At 29.4% G+C, this 21,082-nt stretch overlaps 3 protein-coding genes and 1 long non-coding RNA gene across 4 annotated transcripts; 3 read left to right on the forward strand and 1 right to left on the reverse strand.

The window, feature by feature from the left end:
* Positions 1-7,917: 7,917 nt before the first annotated feature.
* LOC119685184 lies at positions 7,918-10,301 on the forward strand. The gene is made up of 4 exons (XM_038099409.1): positions 7,918-9,168; positions 9,228-9,332; positions 9,658-9,754; positions 9,826-10,301. Exons 1-4 carry the CDS (start codon positions 8,002-8,004, stop codon positions 10,221-10,223), a joined length of 1,767 nt encoding a protein of 588 aa, XP_037955337.1. The 5' UTR covers positions 7,918-8,001; the 3' UTR covers positions 10,224-10,301.
* A 6,331-nt stretch (positions 10,302-16,632) lies between these two features.
* Positions 16,633-17,584, forward strand: LOC119686060. Its single transcript, XR_005252871.1, has 3 exons — positions 16,633-16,711; positions 16,766-17,140; positions 17,200-17,584. It is a non-coding gene; the product is annotated as an uncharacterized LOC119686060 (long non-coding RNA).
* A 95-nt stretch (positions 17,585-17,679) lies between these two features.
* On the reverse strand, positions 17,680-18,099 carry LOC119678012 (postreplication repair E3 ubiquitin-protein ligase RAD18-like). The gene is made up of 2 exons (XM_038089627.1): positions 17,876-18,099; positions 17,680-17,825 (listed from the first exon to the last, which is right to left on the reverse strand). Exons 1-2 carry the CDS (start codon positions 18,065-18,067, stop codon positions 17,703-17,705), a joined length of 315 nt encoding a protein of 104 aa, XP_037945555.1. The 5' UTR covers positions 18,068-18,099; the 3' UTR covers positions 17,680-17,702.
* Positions 18,100-19,053: 954 nt separating this feature from the next.
* LOC119683881 (ret finger protein-like 4B) lies at positions 19,054-20,795 on the forward strand. Its single transcript, XM_038097755.1, has 3 exons — positions 19,054-19,420; positions 20,254-20,534; positions 20,589-20,795. The coding sequence occupies exons 2-3, from the start codon at positions 20,367-20,369 to the stop codon at positions 20,658-20,660; spliced, it is 240 nt and encodes a 79-aa protein (XP_037953683.1). The 5' UTR covers positions 19,054-19,420; positions 20,254-20,366; the 3' UTR covers positions 20,661-20,795.
* Positions 20,796-21,082: the final 287 nt, after the last annotated feature.

The raw sequence follows: 21,082 nt of genomic DNA on the forward strand, positions 1-21,082 counted from the left end.
GTTTTTCTTAACGAGGTGTGAGTTTTCAAGGTGTGAGTTAACTAAATATGGTATCTGGTGGAAAAAAACCAGAACTGCAGGAGCTGCATAGAGAAACAGGAAAAAGAAATAACTATCGTAACAAATTAAGAATAATTTAGTCACTCATAATTTTCAAGCAATCAGTTGCTTCTTTTTACATTATAGAAATCTAGAAACTAATTAGTCAATCTAGATTCTGGATTCAATGGAAATTTACTCTCGATGAAAATTGCACTAAAAGTGAATTTCGATTGAAAAAGTTACCCAAGATCTACACATTGTAATTCAAAGGTCCGTGACAAGTAATCTCTTTGAATTTCGTGCGTTATCCGTCAATTAGAAAATTGAGCTTAACCTTTAATAATTTATAGTATCGTATGACAAAAAAAGGGTTATATATTTATTTTATTTCTTACCCGAATGTCCAGATTTATACCAAATACCTCCATGATATATTTTTTCTGATTATAACTTAAATGTGCAGGATAATACCTATAACCTCGGTGAACTTTATATTCTTCTTCAGATTAATTTCTTTAGTAATTGCTCTCTAATGTCACTTATTTACAGTTGTGGGTATTGCTCGGCACTGACTTGATGGCTTACTATATATGTAACATTGAGTGTTCCTTCGTCAGTATGAAGCACATTATTTCTCTTATTTAAATGATATAGTGATTTCCAGTGTAAAGTAGCGGTACCTTTATTTTCTTTAAATAGTTTGCGTAACTGAAATGTGTGGATGAAGGACTAAGGTTGATTCCTAGAATTATAGATGTCTACAATTTACCATATTATTTGTAAGTAAAGCTTCTTTTAAAAGTAGTATTATTTTACAAATTCTTAAGGAATTTGAGTGTCTCTTATAAAATTATGAATTAGTGTTTGATACAAACCCAGACTTCAATAGTATCGGCCTTTAGTTTCGTAAAAGAAGTAATTAAAGTAATTGTTTCAAAGATGGTTCTTTAATTTATTTTTTTTTTTATGATCAAGTCTATAGTATAGAGAACATTATTTAACCAAACTATTTTCAAGAAATATACTTTCTCATGTCAGATTAAGTTAGGTTGAGAGAGCTTATAGTGATATAAATGCCAGCATTTTTATACTGATACATCTATTACCCATTGTGATACCGTCGTAGTTGCCTGGGGGAGGCGAAATTTGAGTAGTTTCGACAAGTCTAATTTCGTAACTTCTGTCCGGGCAGTGAATTCACTTCGTCTATTGTCAAAGGCAGAAATTCAAAAAGTAATTAATAGATTCGAGTACATCTTCTGTGCAGTCTACTTGTCGAAATATATCACGTTAAAGTATCTCTGCAATAGACTCGTTGTAATAATCCGTTAATACTAGAGTAAGTATATGAAATTCAGAGTTGCTGAATCCCAAAGGGGTTTTTATTTTATTCTAGTCCCATGTTAATATTCATACTTGTTATTTTTATTTTAATTTTCAAGTTTCTATCAATTTCTTTTGGTATAAACTTAATAGGCTATACGAAATTACTAATGAATTTAGTCTATGAGTGACTTCAATACAACTTACAGAAAATTTTTTATCAAAACTTTCAATAACTTATGAAGTAGAAAATAATCTATGCTAAGCTTCAATTTAGCTTTATCTCTTGAGTGCCTCAACAGTCACTTAATTCTGCAGAAAACATTTAATTTAGACAAAAACTTTTCCATCTCATTTTTTTCGAAATTAACTAAAGTATATCTAGTCTTTCTATTGTTAAATTGAATACAATTTAAGTAACTTGAACTTGTCTAGTTTTGCAGCAAGACTTTTTATTTATCTGCTTTTCAGTATCCTTGAATCCTTTTTGGCATAAGTAAAGTGTTTCAAAATTTAAACTCTTTTATGCCAGAACAGAAGAATTGAGAACTTAGCTGAATTTACTTATACCGTATTATCCTTATTTACATCGAGAAAACATCGACACACACTTCTTGGCACATCCTTAAGTGTCACTTTTAAGTTTTCTTTAGAAAGTTTGCACATAACCCACCTTGACTAAACCTCAAGCAAAGTTCAGTGAAAACTTTTGTCAAATGTGTGCAAACTTTTGAATAAAGTGTTTATGTTTACCGGAAGACATAGAGCAAGCAGCAAAAAGCGTACACAGGACGCAAACAATGGCGCTCGCGTGTAGACGCACACACACTTGCCCTTTGCGAGAGGAGCACGAAACAGACTTGGAACAGCCACAAATCCAGGAAATCCACTTTAAACTTACACGCTTACAGAATCAAGGAGGCAAACTAAATTTATTTACTGCACCCAAACAAGGACCCATACGAGGAGGACTGCAAACAACAAAACGCAAGGAATCCACACGAATACTGCAACAAAAACAACTTTTGAACCCAAAAATAATCAGAGAAACAGTTTAATTTAGTTTTGGAATGATCAGTGCTTTCTGTGCTGGTTATAGGATGAAGCCTTCATTTCATTTCATTTTTCAATAAAAATTTTATTTTATATTTTTAATTTTTTCACATCACTCAACTTAAAAAAATGCCAGATGAAGAATATAGCTTCCGGGTGCTGCCATATTGGAACTGTTCAGCTAAAGTTGTTTTGCATTTGTATTTGTTTTTGCCCTAATTGTAATAAGCAACAGTGCCGGAAAGTAAAAAATATTTAAACTAAAATAAATATAAATAAATTATTAAATGTTCGCCATGTTGTTAAGTTTAGAGGAAGTGGACAAATTTAACAACTGCAGTTCCATTTTTTGTGGGAGGAGTTTCATTTAGTAACTATACTCATATAAGAGCTTCAATAGCAGAAAAAAACTACATTCTCTTTATAGAAACTAAATGGAATTGAGGCTAAGTATGAATCCAAGAAAAAAACATAGGTTAAAATAGATTGATGTGATAACCTTGTGTCAAAAAAAAATGATCAATCAGCTAAAATTTATTTTGTCGTTTTTGAAATGACTCCCATCGAGTGATATATATTTGCCATCAATTGATTACAACTTGTGTGGGCCTATTGAGTTATGTTTAGCCAAACTTTCTTAAACGGCAACAATCGACTGTAAACGCATTACCTTGGAGTGGTAGATTTAGCTGTGACAACCGAAATAGATCACTTATGGTCATATTATCTGAGTAGTGTGTTAGGTAAATTTAAATCATAAAGATTTTTTGATAAATACAATTTCACAATGATAATACCGGAATTTTTAGTTTAAGAATTATTGGTACTTACCTTCAAAATAATATTTTCTATAGACCCATAAGATATCTCTCTAAATTTGCAGCCTAATGATATGCAATACAATATCAAATATCACTTCATACATACTGCCAAATAATTTTGTTTATTTTAAAGCATACTTTGCGGCACCGAAATAAATAATATATTTAAATGATCTCAAAATATTGGCAAACTTACTGAAAACTTATTAAAAAATTTGAATTTTAAGGCTTAGTATAGGAATTGATTCGATTTTAAACTTATTGATATTAAATTAACTAAAAACTTATTATGCTACCTCCGATAAAGTAATTTTATATGATTTTTTAAGACACTAAATAAGGGACATAATAAATAATTAATTACTCAGATAAAACACATTTCGATTACATGTTTTCTTCGATTGAACTTTTCTTTGACACATTATATTCTAATTAACATCGAAGAAAAACCAATTTCTTTTTTTAATCAAGGACTCATACTATGCATTTCCATCATTTAGCTAAGAAACATTAGTTAAAAACATTTTATTATTTCGAATACGATTCATCTATAGCTGGTGAAATCTTATTTCTAATTCATGTAATATTCCTTTATATTCCTTCATGCAAACTTTAAAACAATTTTTTTTGTGAAAAATATTTGACTGAAAAAATATTTGAAAGAAAAAAATAAGTTTCATTAATATTTTGGAAAATTGCCCTCTTGTAAATTTTTTTTAACTTTATCCATACATTGCTTTGCTGAAAAAAGTATTTGTGATAAAAATGTCCGTCCATCAGATAGAGTAATCAGTATGTGAAGCACAATTGTGCTAGGAGTATTGATGAAAAAAGCGATTCCATTCATATCGTGAAGCATAGAATTATCTCAGAAAATCAAATTAATGGACCTTTATATGATATCTTATGTATATACAATTATTGCTACCAGAAATTGGATTGAAAATGATGTGAAGACACTTAGTACTACTCATTGATCGGATTGAGTAGCGAAAGCGGTTGGACGCGGGTAAGGACAACTCACGTCTGTAATAGACAACTAAGAAGAGCAAAATATATGTAGTAAAATATACCATATAGTGTTACAATCAACTTTATTATTGTTTTTTAGTTATTACTACCATATGGTAGTCTTCATGCTTATTAGAAAGTCTCTATGCGTGCTTTAAAGATATGCTCTATTTTATTGACCAATATGAACTCGATGTGCCGATCTGAAATGTTGGTATTTCTATTCAAAATTCGTATATAGTCAGATAGCATTCTTTTAAACAATTCTGTTGTGTTGAAACGTGGTTTCTGTTCAATTGAAATCATCTTTCATGACCCAGGCTAGAACTAGCTTTCATTATTCGTTTATATGTAAAGTATTGCTTAAAAATTCAATAATTTTTAAAGTAGGATTTTTCATAATTGATATTAACTTTTTCGAGTATATATGATGTTACTGCATATATATATATAAAAGGTTTATTGAACCTCTTCGGTGAAGACAATAAATTCGTTACTTCCAATATGAAGTATGGTCCTTAAATTTAAATATTCAATGCAACATTTAAAACGAAAATTTACAAATCATGCAAAACAGATGAAAATGTTGAGCACAGCATTTTACAGGAAAACTATTAAAGAAAATTGAAATAATAAATGCACAAGGCAGACCCACTCAGTCACTCACAAACATAAACAAACACATGTACGTACAGACGTAAAAAACACTTTAGGCATTTTTGAGGAAAGTCAAAAAGCAAGAAAGTTGAAAGCAATAAAAAAAAATGCATAAAAAAGAGTAAGGGAACAAAAACAGAAAACTAAAAACAAACATTGTTATCACCTCAACACAGCACGGAACAACATGGAAAGACAAAAATAATGGGAAGAAAAACAACAGCAATAACAATGGTAGCAAGAACGGCAACAGAGACAAGAGGAAGAAGGAAGGACTAAAGATGAAAATATCATCAAGAAAATATTTATACAAATAGGTTAACTTATAAGCACACTCCAGAACGCACATCAGCATACACAGACACTTATACATATGCATATATATGCAGACACAGACATGCTGACACAGAATAACACAAAATAACAAACATATTTTGTTAGTAACTTTTGTGAAATAAGGGCAAATATGGATTGAACTTCTTGGGGGAAGGAGTACAGATGATGTTGTGCATATGAATTTGCGTGTTTATTAATCGATGGATTTCCATATAAAATTCATTGCTGGCATAATGAAATGTAACTTTAGTTCAATAAAATGTCAACAGTATTTGTTGCTGTTGTATTTCTATGCACGAACTTGTCGGAAATTGTTGAAATAAAAAAGTGGGAGGAGGAGCATATATTCTCGCATTAGATTGTAACAATTTTTCAAACTGGCACAAGATCAATTTTTATAACATTGCATACCTTTAGGATGAGGAAAATTAGTACATCTAAAATTTCCTTGAAATTTGTTTTAATTACAAAAACTAAAAGTTATGTTTAATTGAATTTAATATAATTATTTTCATATCATTTAAATGTTCTTTATGTTGAAATCGATAAGCAAAAGGAGGAGCATATATGCTGATATTAAATTGTTGGAATTTTTATACTGATGTTATACTGATAAATTTTTATAAAATTACATACTTTCAGGATGTGGAAAATTAGTGCATTACTGTTATTTTATTGTTGAATAAAATAACATTAATAGAAAAAAATTTCGGTTAATTTATTCCAATGCAGAAGCTATTAGAGCAAGAAGTAAAATTAGAGTAGAACAAAATACAAGCCAAGACATAATTCTGTAAACTTCCCCTGAACGCAGACTTCAGCATTATTAAAATAACTAACGTGGTGTTAATAAACACACGTTTGTACTATATTTGTTTATGTTGTTAATCAAGTTAACTCTTGATTGCGAAAAACAGTAAGTCAAGGGTTGAGTAAGTCAGCCTCAAAATATTACGCGTAGCTTATAAAACCTATCACTGGTTATTTGGGCGACATACTCTGAGGTTAGGAGCCCTCTCCAATCAATATTACAAATGTTATGAAGATGAGGAGGAAGAAGTAGTGGAACACTTACCTATGCACTTCCATTATATATAAAGGGCCCATTAGACAGCAACGTTCGTTGTCAACGCGCGCTTGCCATTACACAAACAATTTTTAAAAAATTTTTTAAACACGCCCCAGATAAAACAACAAATATACTAAAAAATCGCTCTCACATGAGAATTTTTTCTCCTACTTTTCTCCTACTTTGTGAAATGCGAAATTTGTTTGTGTAATAGTAACATTTGAAATTTTAAGAAATTTGACGAAAATCAAAAATTTGATATTTCTTCAACCACGCTCGTGTTTTTGCATATACAGTCGGATTTGGTCGGCATGCAAAATTTTATTTATTTTGAGAAATGGAAGCGTAAACATCGTTTAAATGCACGCATGATTTGTCGTTAGCATGCGATGCTTTGCAAATATGAATGAATTTAATTTTAAATATTTGTATTTTCTACCTAGGTAAAAATTTTTAATTTCCAAAACATTTTATTAAGAAGAATTAAAATATTAATAACCTTGGGCTAAAAAAAATAACCAAACATTAAATTACAATAAAAATTTTGTTTTAAATATTAATTGCATTGTACACCTACGGAAAATTTAAAATAAAATAAAAATACAAAAAATACTAAAAAATACCAAAAAAAAAAATTAAATTATATAAAATATAATATAAATAAAAATAAATATATAAATTGAAATCATAAAAATAAATATAAATATATAAATTAAAATTATAAATTAAATGTAAAACATCATTTTTCGCAAGGAAATTACGCATAGCAGCCGCTGTCGACACTTCAGCGATTGCTTTAATACTGATGAGTGAACAAATTTTGCATTCTTTGCTGGAGGCGTGTTTAAAAAATTGTTGGTAAATTTAATGTGTAATGGAGAGAGAAGACTTCGTGTGTTTGTCAACGCGCGTTGATGTCTAAAGGCCACTTAAAATCATGTTACTGAGGTGCAGGTATTTCACGCTTTTACCTTTATTTTTGGACTTAGTTAAGATAATTAAACGATTTATGTTGCATTGTTCATAATACGGTTGTCATTTTTGGTTGTGGTAAAGGTTGTTGGTAAAGTCTTCCTTTTTAATTTTGATTCGTAGTCACCCATACTAGTTGGCTCAAATATTGATAGAATATTTTTTCTTGTTTTTAATGGATGACAAAAAAATAACAAGCTATTTTTGAGTTTCTTACTATTAAAGAGACCAACAACTTCTAGTAAAAGTTATTGATGTTTAAATGTTTCATCTTTATATTTTATTTTAAGGTTATTTTTTTTTTTGCAGTATAGCATAAATACTCAGTATCTATTACTAAGCAAACAATATGTATGGAAATTAACTAATATTGGAAGTAAGATAGAGAATCATTTATAATTTAGTCTCGTTGTACAGATGTATCTTTTATGTAATGAAAAATAATTTTTAATATTCTTGCCATAATTTTCCCTTTGGATTAATTTTTTTTTATGTCTTGACAAAATTCTTTCGACAGGACTAAAAAAACTAAAATACTATGAAACTCAAATCAAAATGTTTTGATTAAATAAAAAAAGCAGGTCTTGACTTCGAATATTTTTGAAAGTATAAATTATGAAATCAATATTTTATAAAAATCAATTGAATACTTCAGAGTAGTCAGTATCCAAAATACAATAATTGTAATTTTAATTTTACGTATCATAATCTATCATAATGAAGAAAAGTGAAAAAGGTAAATTACTTAAAAATGCTAGTCATGTTCCTCGTTTGAGTCGCATTAGTCGTCGAACTATAGAAAAGCCCGAAGATAACCTTTCATCAAGTTCTAGTTTATTTGACAGCGACAGGAATTCCGTTGAGTCCGATAGGCATAAATATGCTTACTTTCTATCATCTGCTACTGAAAAGTTATATTCATTATCGGATATTGAAAGGGATTCTGATGAGAGTGACTCCTTGTCGTCTAATGCTGCGCGCGCTATGGAGGAAATGAATTTAGAACTGCCAGCTGTGCCAGACTTTTTTGAAGTTCTCGGCACAGCTATAAGTTTAAGCGATCTAACTATTGAGACGAGTGAGGAAATAAAATTAGACCAGTTGAAGTCAGTCAAACTTTCAGGTGAAACTGCAGGAACATTTGTGGATCCTTTAACAGGCCAAAAACTATCGAGCTCATCATCCACAGAAACCACAGAAGAAGAAGCTGTAGTTGCAACTGTCAAAGAAGAGTCTTCTGAAGGTGGTCCTATTTTTTTTGATGTCAAATTACCAGATCTACCAATCGATAAGAGCGCTTTAAAAAAGAAAAAATATGACGATGAAATGGAAGATGAACTTGACATTTTTTTTGAACCAGTCAAAGACCGGGAAACCGTGCAATTTGATTTTGAAGCCTTAGAACGTGAGGAAGCCGCAGTTGTACTGGAAAGAAGTATTAAACAAATGTTGATATCCATTGTAAATAATGTGGTTGCAAAAAGCGAATATATAGATCGAAGAACATTATTAAATAATGCATTAGATAAAGCTGAATTAATGCGGTTACTTGAGGAAAAGCTTAACATTTTAAATCAAGAAAGGTCAATTAATCGATTTCTGAATGTAAAATGTTATGTTCATTTCCATCAGAAAGGAATGAAACGTTTCTTAATTCCGGATAAAAAAGGTTCAAAGAGAAGGAAAAAATATTATGAGAAATTAAAATTTTTGGATCAGTTAATGTACCAAAAAAAAACTTTATCAGAACTATTGGCCAATAAAATATCTAAAACTCTTGAAGCTTTGCAAGAATTAGAAGAAAGAGTAACAGATGCACAAGAAAGTTTTGACGAGTTGGTTCTTCAAACTTTGACAAAAGGCAGATCGGAAAATTTTACACGCGTAAATATAATAAATTTAAATATTGTTCAAACATATGAAGCTTATCTAATTTATTGTAGATTGTAGAAGAGCAGCTTGCAATTATGAGGACGGATTTGAAAGAACTGTCTGCTCTACGTGTGAAACTTATACTTATACAGCACGCTCATGTCGTTCTTAAAAATGTAAGAAAAAAATCCACAATCGACAAAATGAAATGAAATTACTTAAAATGTCAAGTGCATTCACTAACAACCCTGACTTTAAGTTTTATCGAATTTAAAGACATTCACAATATATGAAAATTGTGAATGTACATATATATCACGTATATATGTAATTGATGTAGTGATGCAATAACTATTATTTTTAATTGTACAGTAACGCTATTACTGTAATTAAAACCCATATATCTAAATAGATATCAAATTTTCCTACACATCATTTAACATTTACTTGATTCAATTTTTTAGAAAAAAACAATTTTTGTAATTTTTATTATTTTGTTAGCGATTAACGAAAGCAAATGATATTGGCGGAGGTATCACCATTGATGACTTGGAGCGTATAGAAGCTGAAATTCAAACAATGGATAAAAAATTCGAAGGTCTGTTTTTCATATTTGTCATTGTAACTGCACTCATTGACTATATTAAAATGTTATTTCAAATTTATTAGCAATGGGCACTGAACTGCAAATCTTACAACACACATTTAACAAAGTTCAGCATTCGAGAGCTCACTTAAGTGAAAAGATAAGAATACAAGAGATTTTAGTTGGAGAAAAGGAAGGTGTTTTCGATAAAATTATAGATCAGCGCGAAGCATTAAAAGCGGATGTAAATGAGTTAACAGAGGAACACAATATGATTTTCAGAGAAATGCAAGAAGTAATAGACACATCGGGTATTCTCTGCAAACCATTACTTTTGCAGGACTATGATAACGTTACGGAGAAATTGGCCAACGTAAAAGCTAAAAAAGAAGAATATAAAAGAGAATATACTCAAATGTTGAAAGATATTGAAGAAGCGGAGGCAAAATGCCAACCACCAGATGATCTTTATGATATGTAATGAATCATGATTAATGGATACTTATATATACACTTTTTCGGAAAGATAAATGTCACAAATCACAAAATATTTATTTTTATAAAACTTTTATTTTATACAAATACAATGAATTTTTTTTAAAAAAAAAACTGTTGTTAATCTTATCCTTCGGTTATATTTTTCACTTTCATAGTAAACAAAATAGTATTTACAATTCGAAGTAAATGGTCTAGAATCATTGTAATTGCAAATAAGTATTGCAAGTCGCATTACTTTATAAAAATAAAATACATAGATTTGCATTTACTTCACTTGCATAACTGGTAGGTACCCCTAGTGATAAATTTATAGAACCACAAAGGTCAGTCAAATCAATTGGTTTTTTATTTCCTATTATATCCGAGAACTCAGATGCAACGGATATCAGCTATGAGATCAGATAATCGCATGTCATTCTATACAGACAATTTGAGAATTCATCTAGCATCCAGCTAGGTTCATATATACGTTCGAGACAGATGATTGCCGCTTTCAGTTGAGTATTGGTGTTATAAGCGAAACTTTTAATATAAAGTGACCTATTATAATGCCAACATATGCTTTCTTATTAATTCTACTGAGTTTTAAAATATTAGAGGTCATATCCACAGCTGGCCACCAAACTGCTGCACTAATAAAGAGTATTGGACAAGTCCCCGATATGTTGACAAATATGCTTTTGTGGAAATAAAAAGTTACATATGACTTCTTGAAGTAAAGCTCGATATAGGAATTTTAATTTAGTTCACTTGTCAGTAAAACTTCTAAGAATTAGGCATTTTCTAAAATTTTTAAATTACTGCAAGCTGGAATTTTAGCTTTAGTGAACTGATGAACCTCATAATTTAAGTCGTTCCTACATGAATACTTATATTACGTTTTCATTGTGAGATTAAGAGAACGAGTTTAAGTTAATCTGCTCACAATGTAAATGTTATATTAGTATAGAGCCTTTAGACTCAAGTACTCATCATAACAAAGAACTTTTTCATAATACCAATTACTAAGATAGGGAATATTTCTAAAAACAGAATAACCAGATCATCTGCATTCATTGCTGCTTTTACGCTTACCCTCCCATTTAGTATGTTGTCCACGAGTAGCTGCCACAATAGTGGTAAAATAATTTTCCTCTCTTCCTTTTAGTGTGCCTCTGTTTCCATGCTTGGTTACAATTGTGGCAATTAATTTTATCCTAATAGTCGTTGTTTTCGGCATTGTAACCGATACATTAATATCAAATAGTTTCATGAGAGATTGATGAAACATTTTTGCCGAAAAGTCAAGCAATAACAATATGTTATAAAGAGAAGTGGGACGGATCTATCTAGGGCAACGGCCGTTATAACTAGTTTCAGATATAGCTCGAGAGCAAATGGTCATAATGTGAATTTCTAACATGATTTAGTATCTGTTCAATCATGAACATAAATTTATAAATATTTAACTATTTTATATTATTTTAGTTTATTATTATCGCTTAAAACCTCATCACCTAAATTCCCAGAATAATGTACAAGGGTAAAAATACATTATATTAATATAGCAAGCATTGTAACATTTGAGCATCCGTATCTAATTATAACAATTAATATATTTATAGAAACAATAGGAGGAAAATCCCTAGTGTTGGGACTTCCGTCCTTTTTTAACCTTTTTTACAAACAATAACAAAATGTAATACAGTCCATTAAAATAATAACCTTGATGTAAAATTAATCTTAAGATATTTTTGTATAAATACAGAACGTTGTTTTAAATAAAATCAGTAATTTACAAATACTCAAACGGTTCAGTTGTTTTAATTCTGAACAGTATCTTAGCTGTAAACAATGGAAAACAAAAGCAATTATTCATAATTTTCTTTGTGGATATCTGGCTCTTTGATAGTAGAACTTCGCTACAGTAGAACTTCTATATATATGGTACACTATACCTATAAGCCAATCTTCAATAATTTTGAGAAGATAACGAACTAATCACACATTTAAAAAATTAATTAAATTGATCTTAAAAGTAAATTTGAATTTAAGATAAAAATTAAAAAATTAATTATAAATTAATTATAAAATTATTTTTTAATTAAAATAAATTAAAGTAATTTAAAATTATTACTTTAAGTCTATTGCATCACTACATATTAATGTTAGGGAGTTTGGTACGCTTTTCCGAAGATGTTCGGTTTGATGGTAAATAAAGCATCCACCTTCTTAAAAAAAATTATTATTTTAGTAATTAATATTAATATTGTATATTATTAATATTATTATTTTAATAATTATTATTAATAAATTAATAATTAAAATAATTATTATTGTATTATAATAATATGATTCATTCAAATTTACTTTTTAGATCAATTCAACTAATTTTTTAATTATGTGATTATTTACAAATATCAGTACGTAGAAATTTTTGATTCAGTTTTATGACAGCTGTTTAGTTCATCAGTAGATTATTTAATTAAATTTAGCAATACTACCAAATTCTGGCCAAAATAGTATAAAAAAAAAATAGGAAAATATGTGAAAGTTTTCAAAACAACATATTTAATACAAAATTTTTTATGAATAACAACAAAAAAAAACATCTTGTCACTTTAAATTTATTGCCAATAAATTTTCATTAGACCAACTTAACCCTTCCATTGCCAGCTTAACTTGTATAGTTTTGTTACCCCCCAAGTAACTAACCCTTTGCGCACACATGCACACATATTAAGGGATAAATTATTAACTTGCTCTCCTTATAATGTAGTTGCTATTAAATTTGTCATATTGCCTCGATCCTTTATGGTTTCCAATTAGCTTTACTTTGCCACACTCACCCCAAACGAGCATTTCACTCACATGGAGCCGGAACCGTTTTTTGTGTTTTATGGTATCAATAAAATTATCATCGTTGTCACCATTAATATAAAGGATATGTTTGTGTTGCCAAATGTCCTTTTACGCCAAAAGCTTCCTTAACTTTTGTCTTTAAGTAAATTTACGATTTCATGCCTCATACTTATTTTTTTTTCTGTTGTTGTTTGTAATCGTGCCAGTTTTCATTATTAAACAAACTTTAAGATTTCTTACAAAATTGTTGTATTTAATGTTAAAGTCATATCCTTGCGGTCCTCAAATATGAAATGCTCTTATTCACAGACTAAACGATGGATGATGAAGGTAAAATTGAGGTACATTTGAGTTTGGGTATAGATTTATATATGGTTTGGTTAATGGAATAAATACTTATATGTCACATAAAGAGGTTTTTTTTAGAACAGTAGTAAACTATAACAACAAAAACTCATTTTATATTATTTTAATTAAATGAATTTTTGGCTAACTATACAGCTGTTTCGAGTATTGCTAAATACCCATCATCAGTGGTCTTGAAAATAATTCTTGTATTTAATTATTCGTAAATAATTATTTTTTAAACTGCAAGTACCAGGAATCGAACTCGGGTCTACCAAATCTGAAGCTCAGAATCAGCGCACCTTAACCAACTGATCCAAAGCCGTACTTGCCTTTTTATGTTCGCTTATTTTTCTGGAGTTTTGTTACTTTTGCTATGAAAATTTTTATTAACAATTTTACTTGCTGTGTTTATATTAGAACTAAATCATAAACCAGCTGTAGAATAATATATATATATATAATATATTTAATAAATTAAGAAGACTGTTTAAGATTCCATGGTATATTAGATCAACAGACATACATAGAGATCTTAGGATTGAGTCAGTGAAAAAATATATCAGAGACAGAGCTCTAAAATTTTTCACTAAAGTTGATACGCTACTTAACCCCACTCTAACAATCCTTAAGTCCACTTCTGGACTCTCAGGAGGATATGCTGGTTTAAAGTCCGTCATCAACTAAAAGACAAATGATATGATTTCTTAGCCTAGTTAAAACCTAGTGTGGGGTAGAGATAAGCCCCCAGCCATTATGGAGTAAAAGTGCGTAATAGCACTAACTCAAGAAGAAAAATCAAGAAGAAGAATAAATAACATTTTAATATATTGTATATTATGATTAAGAAATTTATAAGTGTTATATTTCTCTTTATGTGTATCTTTTTATCTATTTTAACTCCCTAATAGCATTTCCCCTTTCACATATCTACAGTCAAAACTCTTTCAATTGCTGACCTACATATGAACGAACATAAGTACACATGCTATCTATGCCTGCTTTCATGTAGCGATCCTTGAAAAAATGGATAACTTGTTTAAGTTTAGTTTGATTTGTGCTGCTTTGAATGCTTTTGAAAAGCTTCCGCTCCATTACTCATGACAGTTTCCGCCAGCACTTTGCGTTCACAATTTGCAACTCAAGTTGTCAACAGCAACAGCAACAGCAACAACTACAACAACGCTAGCAACAGCGATATCGACAGTGTAATGAGCAGCAGTGTTCCCGGCAAGGAGCTGTTGCTTGGGAGCTTAGCAAGTAATTTTGTTACCAGAAAATGCCTTCATATTTGAGCAATGATTTTGCAAAAAGGACTTCGCAATAAAATCGCATCTTCATTTACTAGCCTATTACCTTCCTTTATGTTGACACTGCTCCTATGCTTCATCATTGAGGTAATATATCTAGTTGCATGATGGATGAAGTTTAAACATTCATCATTCTATAATATACAATTGAGCAGAAAATTTTTAGTCAGAACTTTTAGTGATGAATGTAACAAAATCGATGTGGTGTCATTTCATCAGCTACAGTTTTTATTAGTTTTCATTTAAAGAGAAAGGATTTCAAGGTTTTGAGCAGTGGTATTAGTAAATATACCTAATGATTTATACCATTTAAACACAAATTGACTTTTAAAAATTTTATAAATCAATTATTTATTTATTTATTTATCTTAATTTTGACTTTAACGTCATTATATCGGTAGTGACTATTTTACTTAAAGGAAAATATTTCGAACAGAGGTGAACTGCAACAACAAAAAGTTTTTTTATATTATTTTAATTAATTGAATTTTCGATTGAACATACAGCTGTTTCAGGTATTGCGAAATACCCATCATAAGTGGTCTAAGAAATAGTTCTTATATTTAATTATTCGTAAATAGTTTTTTTGAGACTGTAAGTAGATTTTTTGTTGTTGTAGTTCACTATTTTTCGAAACCTTTTCATATTTATTTATCTTGAAAATTTATTTCGAAGAAATTTAAAACACTGCTAATAATGACTGAACCACTTTTCATATTACTCGGATTTCGGCTTGAGCTTTTGAGGGTAGAATCTGCGAGTCCCTGGGACCCAGTACACAAGGCAACGTGTGTAATTGCACTTAAATTGAAAAATACTAGCGCAGTCCTTGTCGTCTTCAATCCAAGTTGTCGCATAGCCCTCATGTTGCACCCCGAGATAGTTACCTAACACCCGCTTGATAGCGAACTAATAGTGCGTAAAGGGAATCCTATTACCGGGACTTTAAACTTGAATTTTGCACGTGGTTTGTCAACCATTACGTAGACTCAGCCGTACGTGAAGAATGTGATAATGCCTTAACAAATGCAAAGCAAATGCTTAAAGAACAATGATTTGTAATTTTTATATAATGGCAAGTAAAAAGTCATGTTGCGATATTTGACCTTCTTTTTTATCAACTAAGACTCTATCAAATTTATTTGTTTTTCTGAGTCAATAGTTAAGGCTCGTACAATGCTTTTAATTTTTCAGGATTGAATCTGAAAGTGAATTTATCTTTCACTTCTGTCAGTCGTCATTTCTATCTCTATATTCAGTATCAATATTTTTAAGAGTGATATAGATTTTTAAACTGCCGTTTTCAATTTTATTTATAGCACACGATCGTTCCCATTGAGAGACCTTCAGTAGACCAAAATTGTCTCTGTCAAATATTTATTTTTGGTAATAGATTTTTTTTTCTTAAAATCTGTTTACCCTGGTTTTACCCTCCTTATATTACCGGTGGATCGCATAATATAAACTCTTTATTTATGTTTGGTTTTTTGCTTCTGAATAGTAACTATATATATGCATATATAGTTATTAAAAATATATTGAATATATTAAAAATTATTGTATTATTATTATATTATTAATATATTAAATATATCAAATATTAAAAACATGATTTGCGACTTCAAATTGAAATTCACGGTATTACACAATGAATGGATTTAATTTGTGTAAGTTTAATCGTTGCACAACACTTTTTCGCCTCAGAACATTAATTATAAAGGTCACCCATCAAATAAGATTTGTTCTCGCAAGGGTATTCTTTGATGTACTTGTTATATCTATCAGCTGTTTTACAATTAAATTACTTGCTGATTCCATCAGCTGATTTGTTTATATGTAATAAAATAAAAACATTTTTAGCAGATTTGCCAAAACAGTTTTTTAAGTTATTGTTTAAATTTATTTTGTTTATTAATACTTTTCTTAAATGAAATCGCTCAAGCATCGTTATTCAAACACTCCCGGAAAATATTTTGTCTTTCTTACTATAATATGTAAAGCTTTCGATTTTGACGATAAATATTTACAGGTTCTTGTAACTACAAAGTAAAGGGTCATACAAACATACATCCTGACTGACGAATGGACTCAATATGGTATTTTCCAATAAACTTTATCATGGTTTATCATGGTTATATGACCATAGAATTAGTTTGGGGCTTATCTCTCCGTTAAAACGTTGACTGACCATCATCAATTTTAATGATAATGGTCTTCACATGTCTTTTTTTTATCAATTTTCTGAAGAGCAAATTGCTGGAGCAAAACTTGTATTCAGATGCCATCAACGGCTTTTTCCAAATCAGTAGATAAGATAATTACATGATTTTTACTAGGAAGAGCTAAAGAAACATAATGTTGGAGCTATAGAAAAACAACAGTTGTGCTTTGCGTTTTTCTGAAGGTAACTTGATTTCGACTAATCACGATATTTTTAGTTTTAGTACTACAAAATTCTTTTAGTGATGATTTTTTCTAGAATTTTACCCATGCACGGCAGCAATAAAATTGGTCGATAACTACTAGTTTCAAAACTAGATTTATTTGATTTCTATATTGAAGCAACTTTAGCAGCACACCAATGTAGTGGACAGATACCCTTCTCGAAAAAGTTGTTCAAAAGAAATTTGCAATATCTTTACTTAAAGTCAACTTTGTGGATAGATGGTTGGAACAATATAATATTACTTAATGTAACAGAATGGTGTGTCTGTAGAAGGACCAGAGTTCTTGCTGCAATTAAGGAACATACCCAACTTTTCTGCCGGTTACAAAAAGATAATGGTTCAAAATATTTTAACAATGGTGGAATTGAAAAATAATTTGGCTAGACACTTTTCTTCTTTAACCAAGGAACTTGCATTTATTTTTTAATAATTAATTAAACTAACATTTTACTTTTATATTAATAATAAAATAATTTATAATAAATGCTTTCTTAATACATATTCTTTTTAAATGAATATTTACATTTTGTTTTTAAAACTGACATATACGTTTTTCTCGTTATTTGGGTACAATTTCTTACTCCCCTTACTTGCTCTATCAAAATGAATAATAACTTCCTTGTTGTTCATAGACTCAGGAAGCTAAAAATAAACATTATAATAATGTTTCTTGTTTTCTTATTAGTACTTACGGTGTATAACTCCTTTATTTTATTACGACACAATGGACATTTAAAGGATACGTCCATTGTTTCGGAACTATTATTCATTACGCTTTCTAGAAAGCCTTCACAACATTTAATACAAAATGTATGCAGACAATCTGTTATGACGGGATTGATTAATTCGTCCAAACAAATGGCGCAGTCCTCAACGTGATCCATTTTTCAATCAGTTACTTTAATAATTGGTATTAGGTTTTGATAATAACTGAAAGGTATCAAACAATATTATAGTATTAATATATTTTGAAATGTGTTTTAAAATAAAATAGATTAATTTACAGATACATATTAATACGTAAAACTCCGTTTACTTAACATGTTTTTTCGGTAACTGCATTTAATTGAGGAGTTTCAGATAAATGATGACAAAATGTGATCAAATTTATGGTTTATTTGAAAATGGAGCGCTTTTAGGCGGAAAATATTTAACTATAAACTAGTGCATTTGTAATTTGTTAATATTATTTTCTTACCTTTAATTATAAAATTAAATCAAAACTATTTGCGCAGCAGAGTTGAAAACTACCACAATTACTAATATGAAAATAATTCCTACAGCTACAATAAAAAAATTCGGTTGGTTAGGTGTTGCCAACATCATTCCTAATCATATTAAATGTATATATATGGAATTTGTGAAAGAATGTAAAAAAAAAATAAAAAAATTATTAAATTATATATGAATTTCCCTAAAGATATAATATATATACATATTAAAATATATTTATATTTAAATTATATTTAAATTATACATAAAGATTTATAGGACAATTCTGGTAACGATCTTTCAGTTCACCATCGGTCAAGCAAACTACATTTTTATTTTTCGAACAGTAGTGAGCTACAACAACAAAAATTTTATTTTTTATATTATTTTATATAATTAAATTTTTGACTGATCATGCAGCTGTTTCGAGTATTGCCAAATACCCATCATCAGTGGTATTGGAAATAATTCTTGACTGCAAGTACCAGGAATCGAATTAAAAAAAAAAAATACTAAATGTTACTTGTTAATAACTAACATGCTAAAAAATTTAATATGCTTTGCATTTATGATTTCTCCATTTTCTTTTTTAAATTTTTTTTTATACTTAAATTTTTTGTTTTTTTGTCAATTTTCAATGAAAATTTTGAATTTAAAATTTTGTTTACATATGATCTCTGGCATATGATTGCAATATTTGTTAGAGTTTTCTATAAAGATTTACAATAGTTCGCTTATTGAGTTGGAAACACTTTTTTCTACTGGCCTGGTTAGAGAAAATAACGTTGTTGTTTTACGCACATTTCGGCCAGTATAAGCCAGCAACTTGGTTTTGCCATACAGTAGCGATTAGCAGCTGTTTTTGATTTCACCACGAAAAAAATAGATTAAAACAGCTTGCTACCAGAATAGCTAACCTAAGATCTTACGTTCGATCTTAGGCAAGTCTTTTAACGATCTTTAACGAGAATTACGCCCTTTTGGTTCAGGACGGTGAAGGTATTCCAGTTCAAATATGCTATGAGGTAAGTTAAATATCTACTCATAGTACTCATAGATCTGTTTCACGAGTTATTCGCAGTAACTTTGAGTAATTGATTTTCGAGTAACTGAGAGCATCTGAAATAGCGTAACATCCCTGTCGAAGTTTGAAAATGCTAAAAAGACTTTACTAGTAGTTTTTATTTCAAGTAAAATTTGTGTTGATGTGTGAATCAGCTGTTTTGGTTTGATTTTAAATTTTTGTATTATTTATTTGTACGGCACTGGTGTTCTCACAAGACTTTACATAAAGCTTATCCATGAAAATCTGTGTTAAAGTGTAATTTGACACTTTATTTGTGTTACGCTATCAGTTTGTACTTTACTTGTATTTTACTTGAGTTTTACTGCGAGTAGCTGTTGGAACAGATCTAGTAATTGATATTAAATAAAATGTGCTGTGCCGATGTGAGATTTAAAATTTTATATTCCATAAAGAAGACACATCAAATGAGTGTAAAGTTATATAAAAATATCATTTGATGATCTAAATATATCGTATGTTTGGATAATTAAAAGTTTTTATAAAATAATTTAAGTATTTAAGAGCTGAACTGAATTAAAAGTAATTTTATTATAAAATGTGAAATTTGGTAGTACAAAGTAATACAAACTTTTAACAACATCAGAGTATATTTGGCATTTGTCAAAGAGGCATTATCGCATTGTAAACTTTTTGTGTGTAGCTAGAAATTTTAAAATGTGAACTATTCTTAATAAAATTACTCACATGTCTTCACTTTTTCTTAAGCATTTATTTCTTTTTCATTTCATTTCACTTAAAACTTTTCAAATGAAATTTTTGGAAATTTATTAGGTAGTAAGTCCAATTATAGGGAAGAGGTTAATAATCGCGTCGCGTCGCGATTGTACGGAACAACAAATATTTCACAAATAAGGAACGCTTCATCACTTTGTGTTTTAAAGAAAATGGATCCACCTATCTGTCCAATATGTTTGGGAAATGTACAAAATGCTATAGTTTCTAGTTGCAATCATCAATTTTGCATGGATTGTTATATGCAATTTAAAATGCATACAGAAAAGAAGCCCCCACCATGTCCACTTTGTAGAACCGAAATTGTTAAAATTGTTACGGTTAGCATTGTTTATATTAATAAAAACTGTAATAATTGATAAAATATTTTTTAGACTATGCGGGTATTAAACAATTGGATAAATACTCACCTTTGGAAATTTGCGGACTGCCCTGAAAATATGTAGATAATTGGAACGGCTATGAAGAGAAACTCAGAAATATTAAAAGAAAATCATTTATCTTAAGAATGTTAACTTTTTAAGCTTAAGAAAGAGTAATAGTTTGCCTTAAAGTATTTCCACAATTTAATAAATACATATCAAACATACATTTGTACATCTGTATTAATTCAATGTTTTTTTATTGCGTTTTTAAGTGGATCCACACCAAAGTTAACGCTTGCGAACGAACGAATTTCTTCAGGTATGATTACCTATGAATGCTCGCAAGGGTTCGCTTTGGTGGGGATGCACCTTTTGATTGCTAAATCTGGATTCAATCTAGATTTAATTTTGAGCAGTTAAACTTTGTTGCCCAATTGAACATTTTTAAAGTGATCTAATATTTTTGTACTAATGTTAGTAGACATTTATATTTTTCATAAATA

The sequence above is a fragment of the Teleopsis dalmanni genome, chromosome 2, assembly GCF_002237135.1.
Source record: "Teleopsis dalmanni isolate 2A chromosome 2, ASM223713v2, whole genome shotgun sequence".
Taxonomy (NCBI): Eukaryota; Metazoa; Arthropoda; class Insecta; order Diptera; family Diopsidae; genus Teleopsis; species Teleopsis dalmanni.

Bases quoted from the DNA above. Each gene is read 5' to 3' on its own strand.
- LOC119685184 (XM_038099409.1), top strand. From the start codon at position 8,002: ATGAAGAAAAGTGAAAAAGGTAAATTACTTAAAAATGCTAGTCATGTT. The intron at 9,169-9,227 runs GTAAATATAATA...AATTTATTGTAG, and splicing joins GATCGGAAAATTTTACACGC to ATTGTAGAAGAGCAGCTTGC. The intron at 9,333-9,657 runs GTAAGAAAAAAA...TTATTTTGTTAG, and splicing joins CTCATGTCGTTCTTAAAAAT to CGATTAACGAAAGCAAATGA.
- LOC119678012 (XM_038089627.1), bottom strand. From the start codon at position 18,067: ATGGATCACGTTGAGGACTGCGCCATTTGTTTGGACGAATTAATCAAT. The intron at 17,826-17,875 runs GTAAGTACTAAT...GTTTATTTTTAG, and splicing joins AAATAAAGGAGTTATACACC to CTTCCTGAGTCTATGAACAA.
- LOC119683881 (XM_038097755.1), top strand. From the start codon at position 20,367: ATGGATCCACCTATCTGTCCAATATGTTTGGGAAATGTACAAAATGCT. The intron at 20,535-20,588 runs GTTAGCATTGTT...AATATTTTTTAG, and splicing joins AAATTGTTAAAATTGTTACG to ACTATGCGGGTATTAAACAA.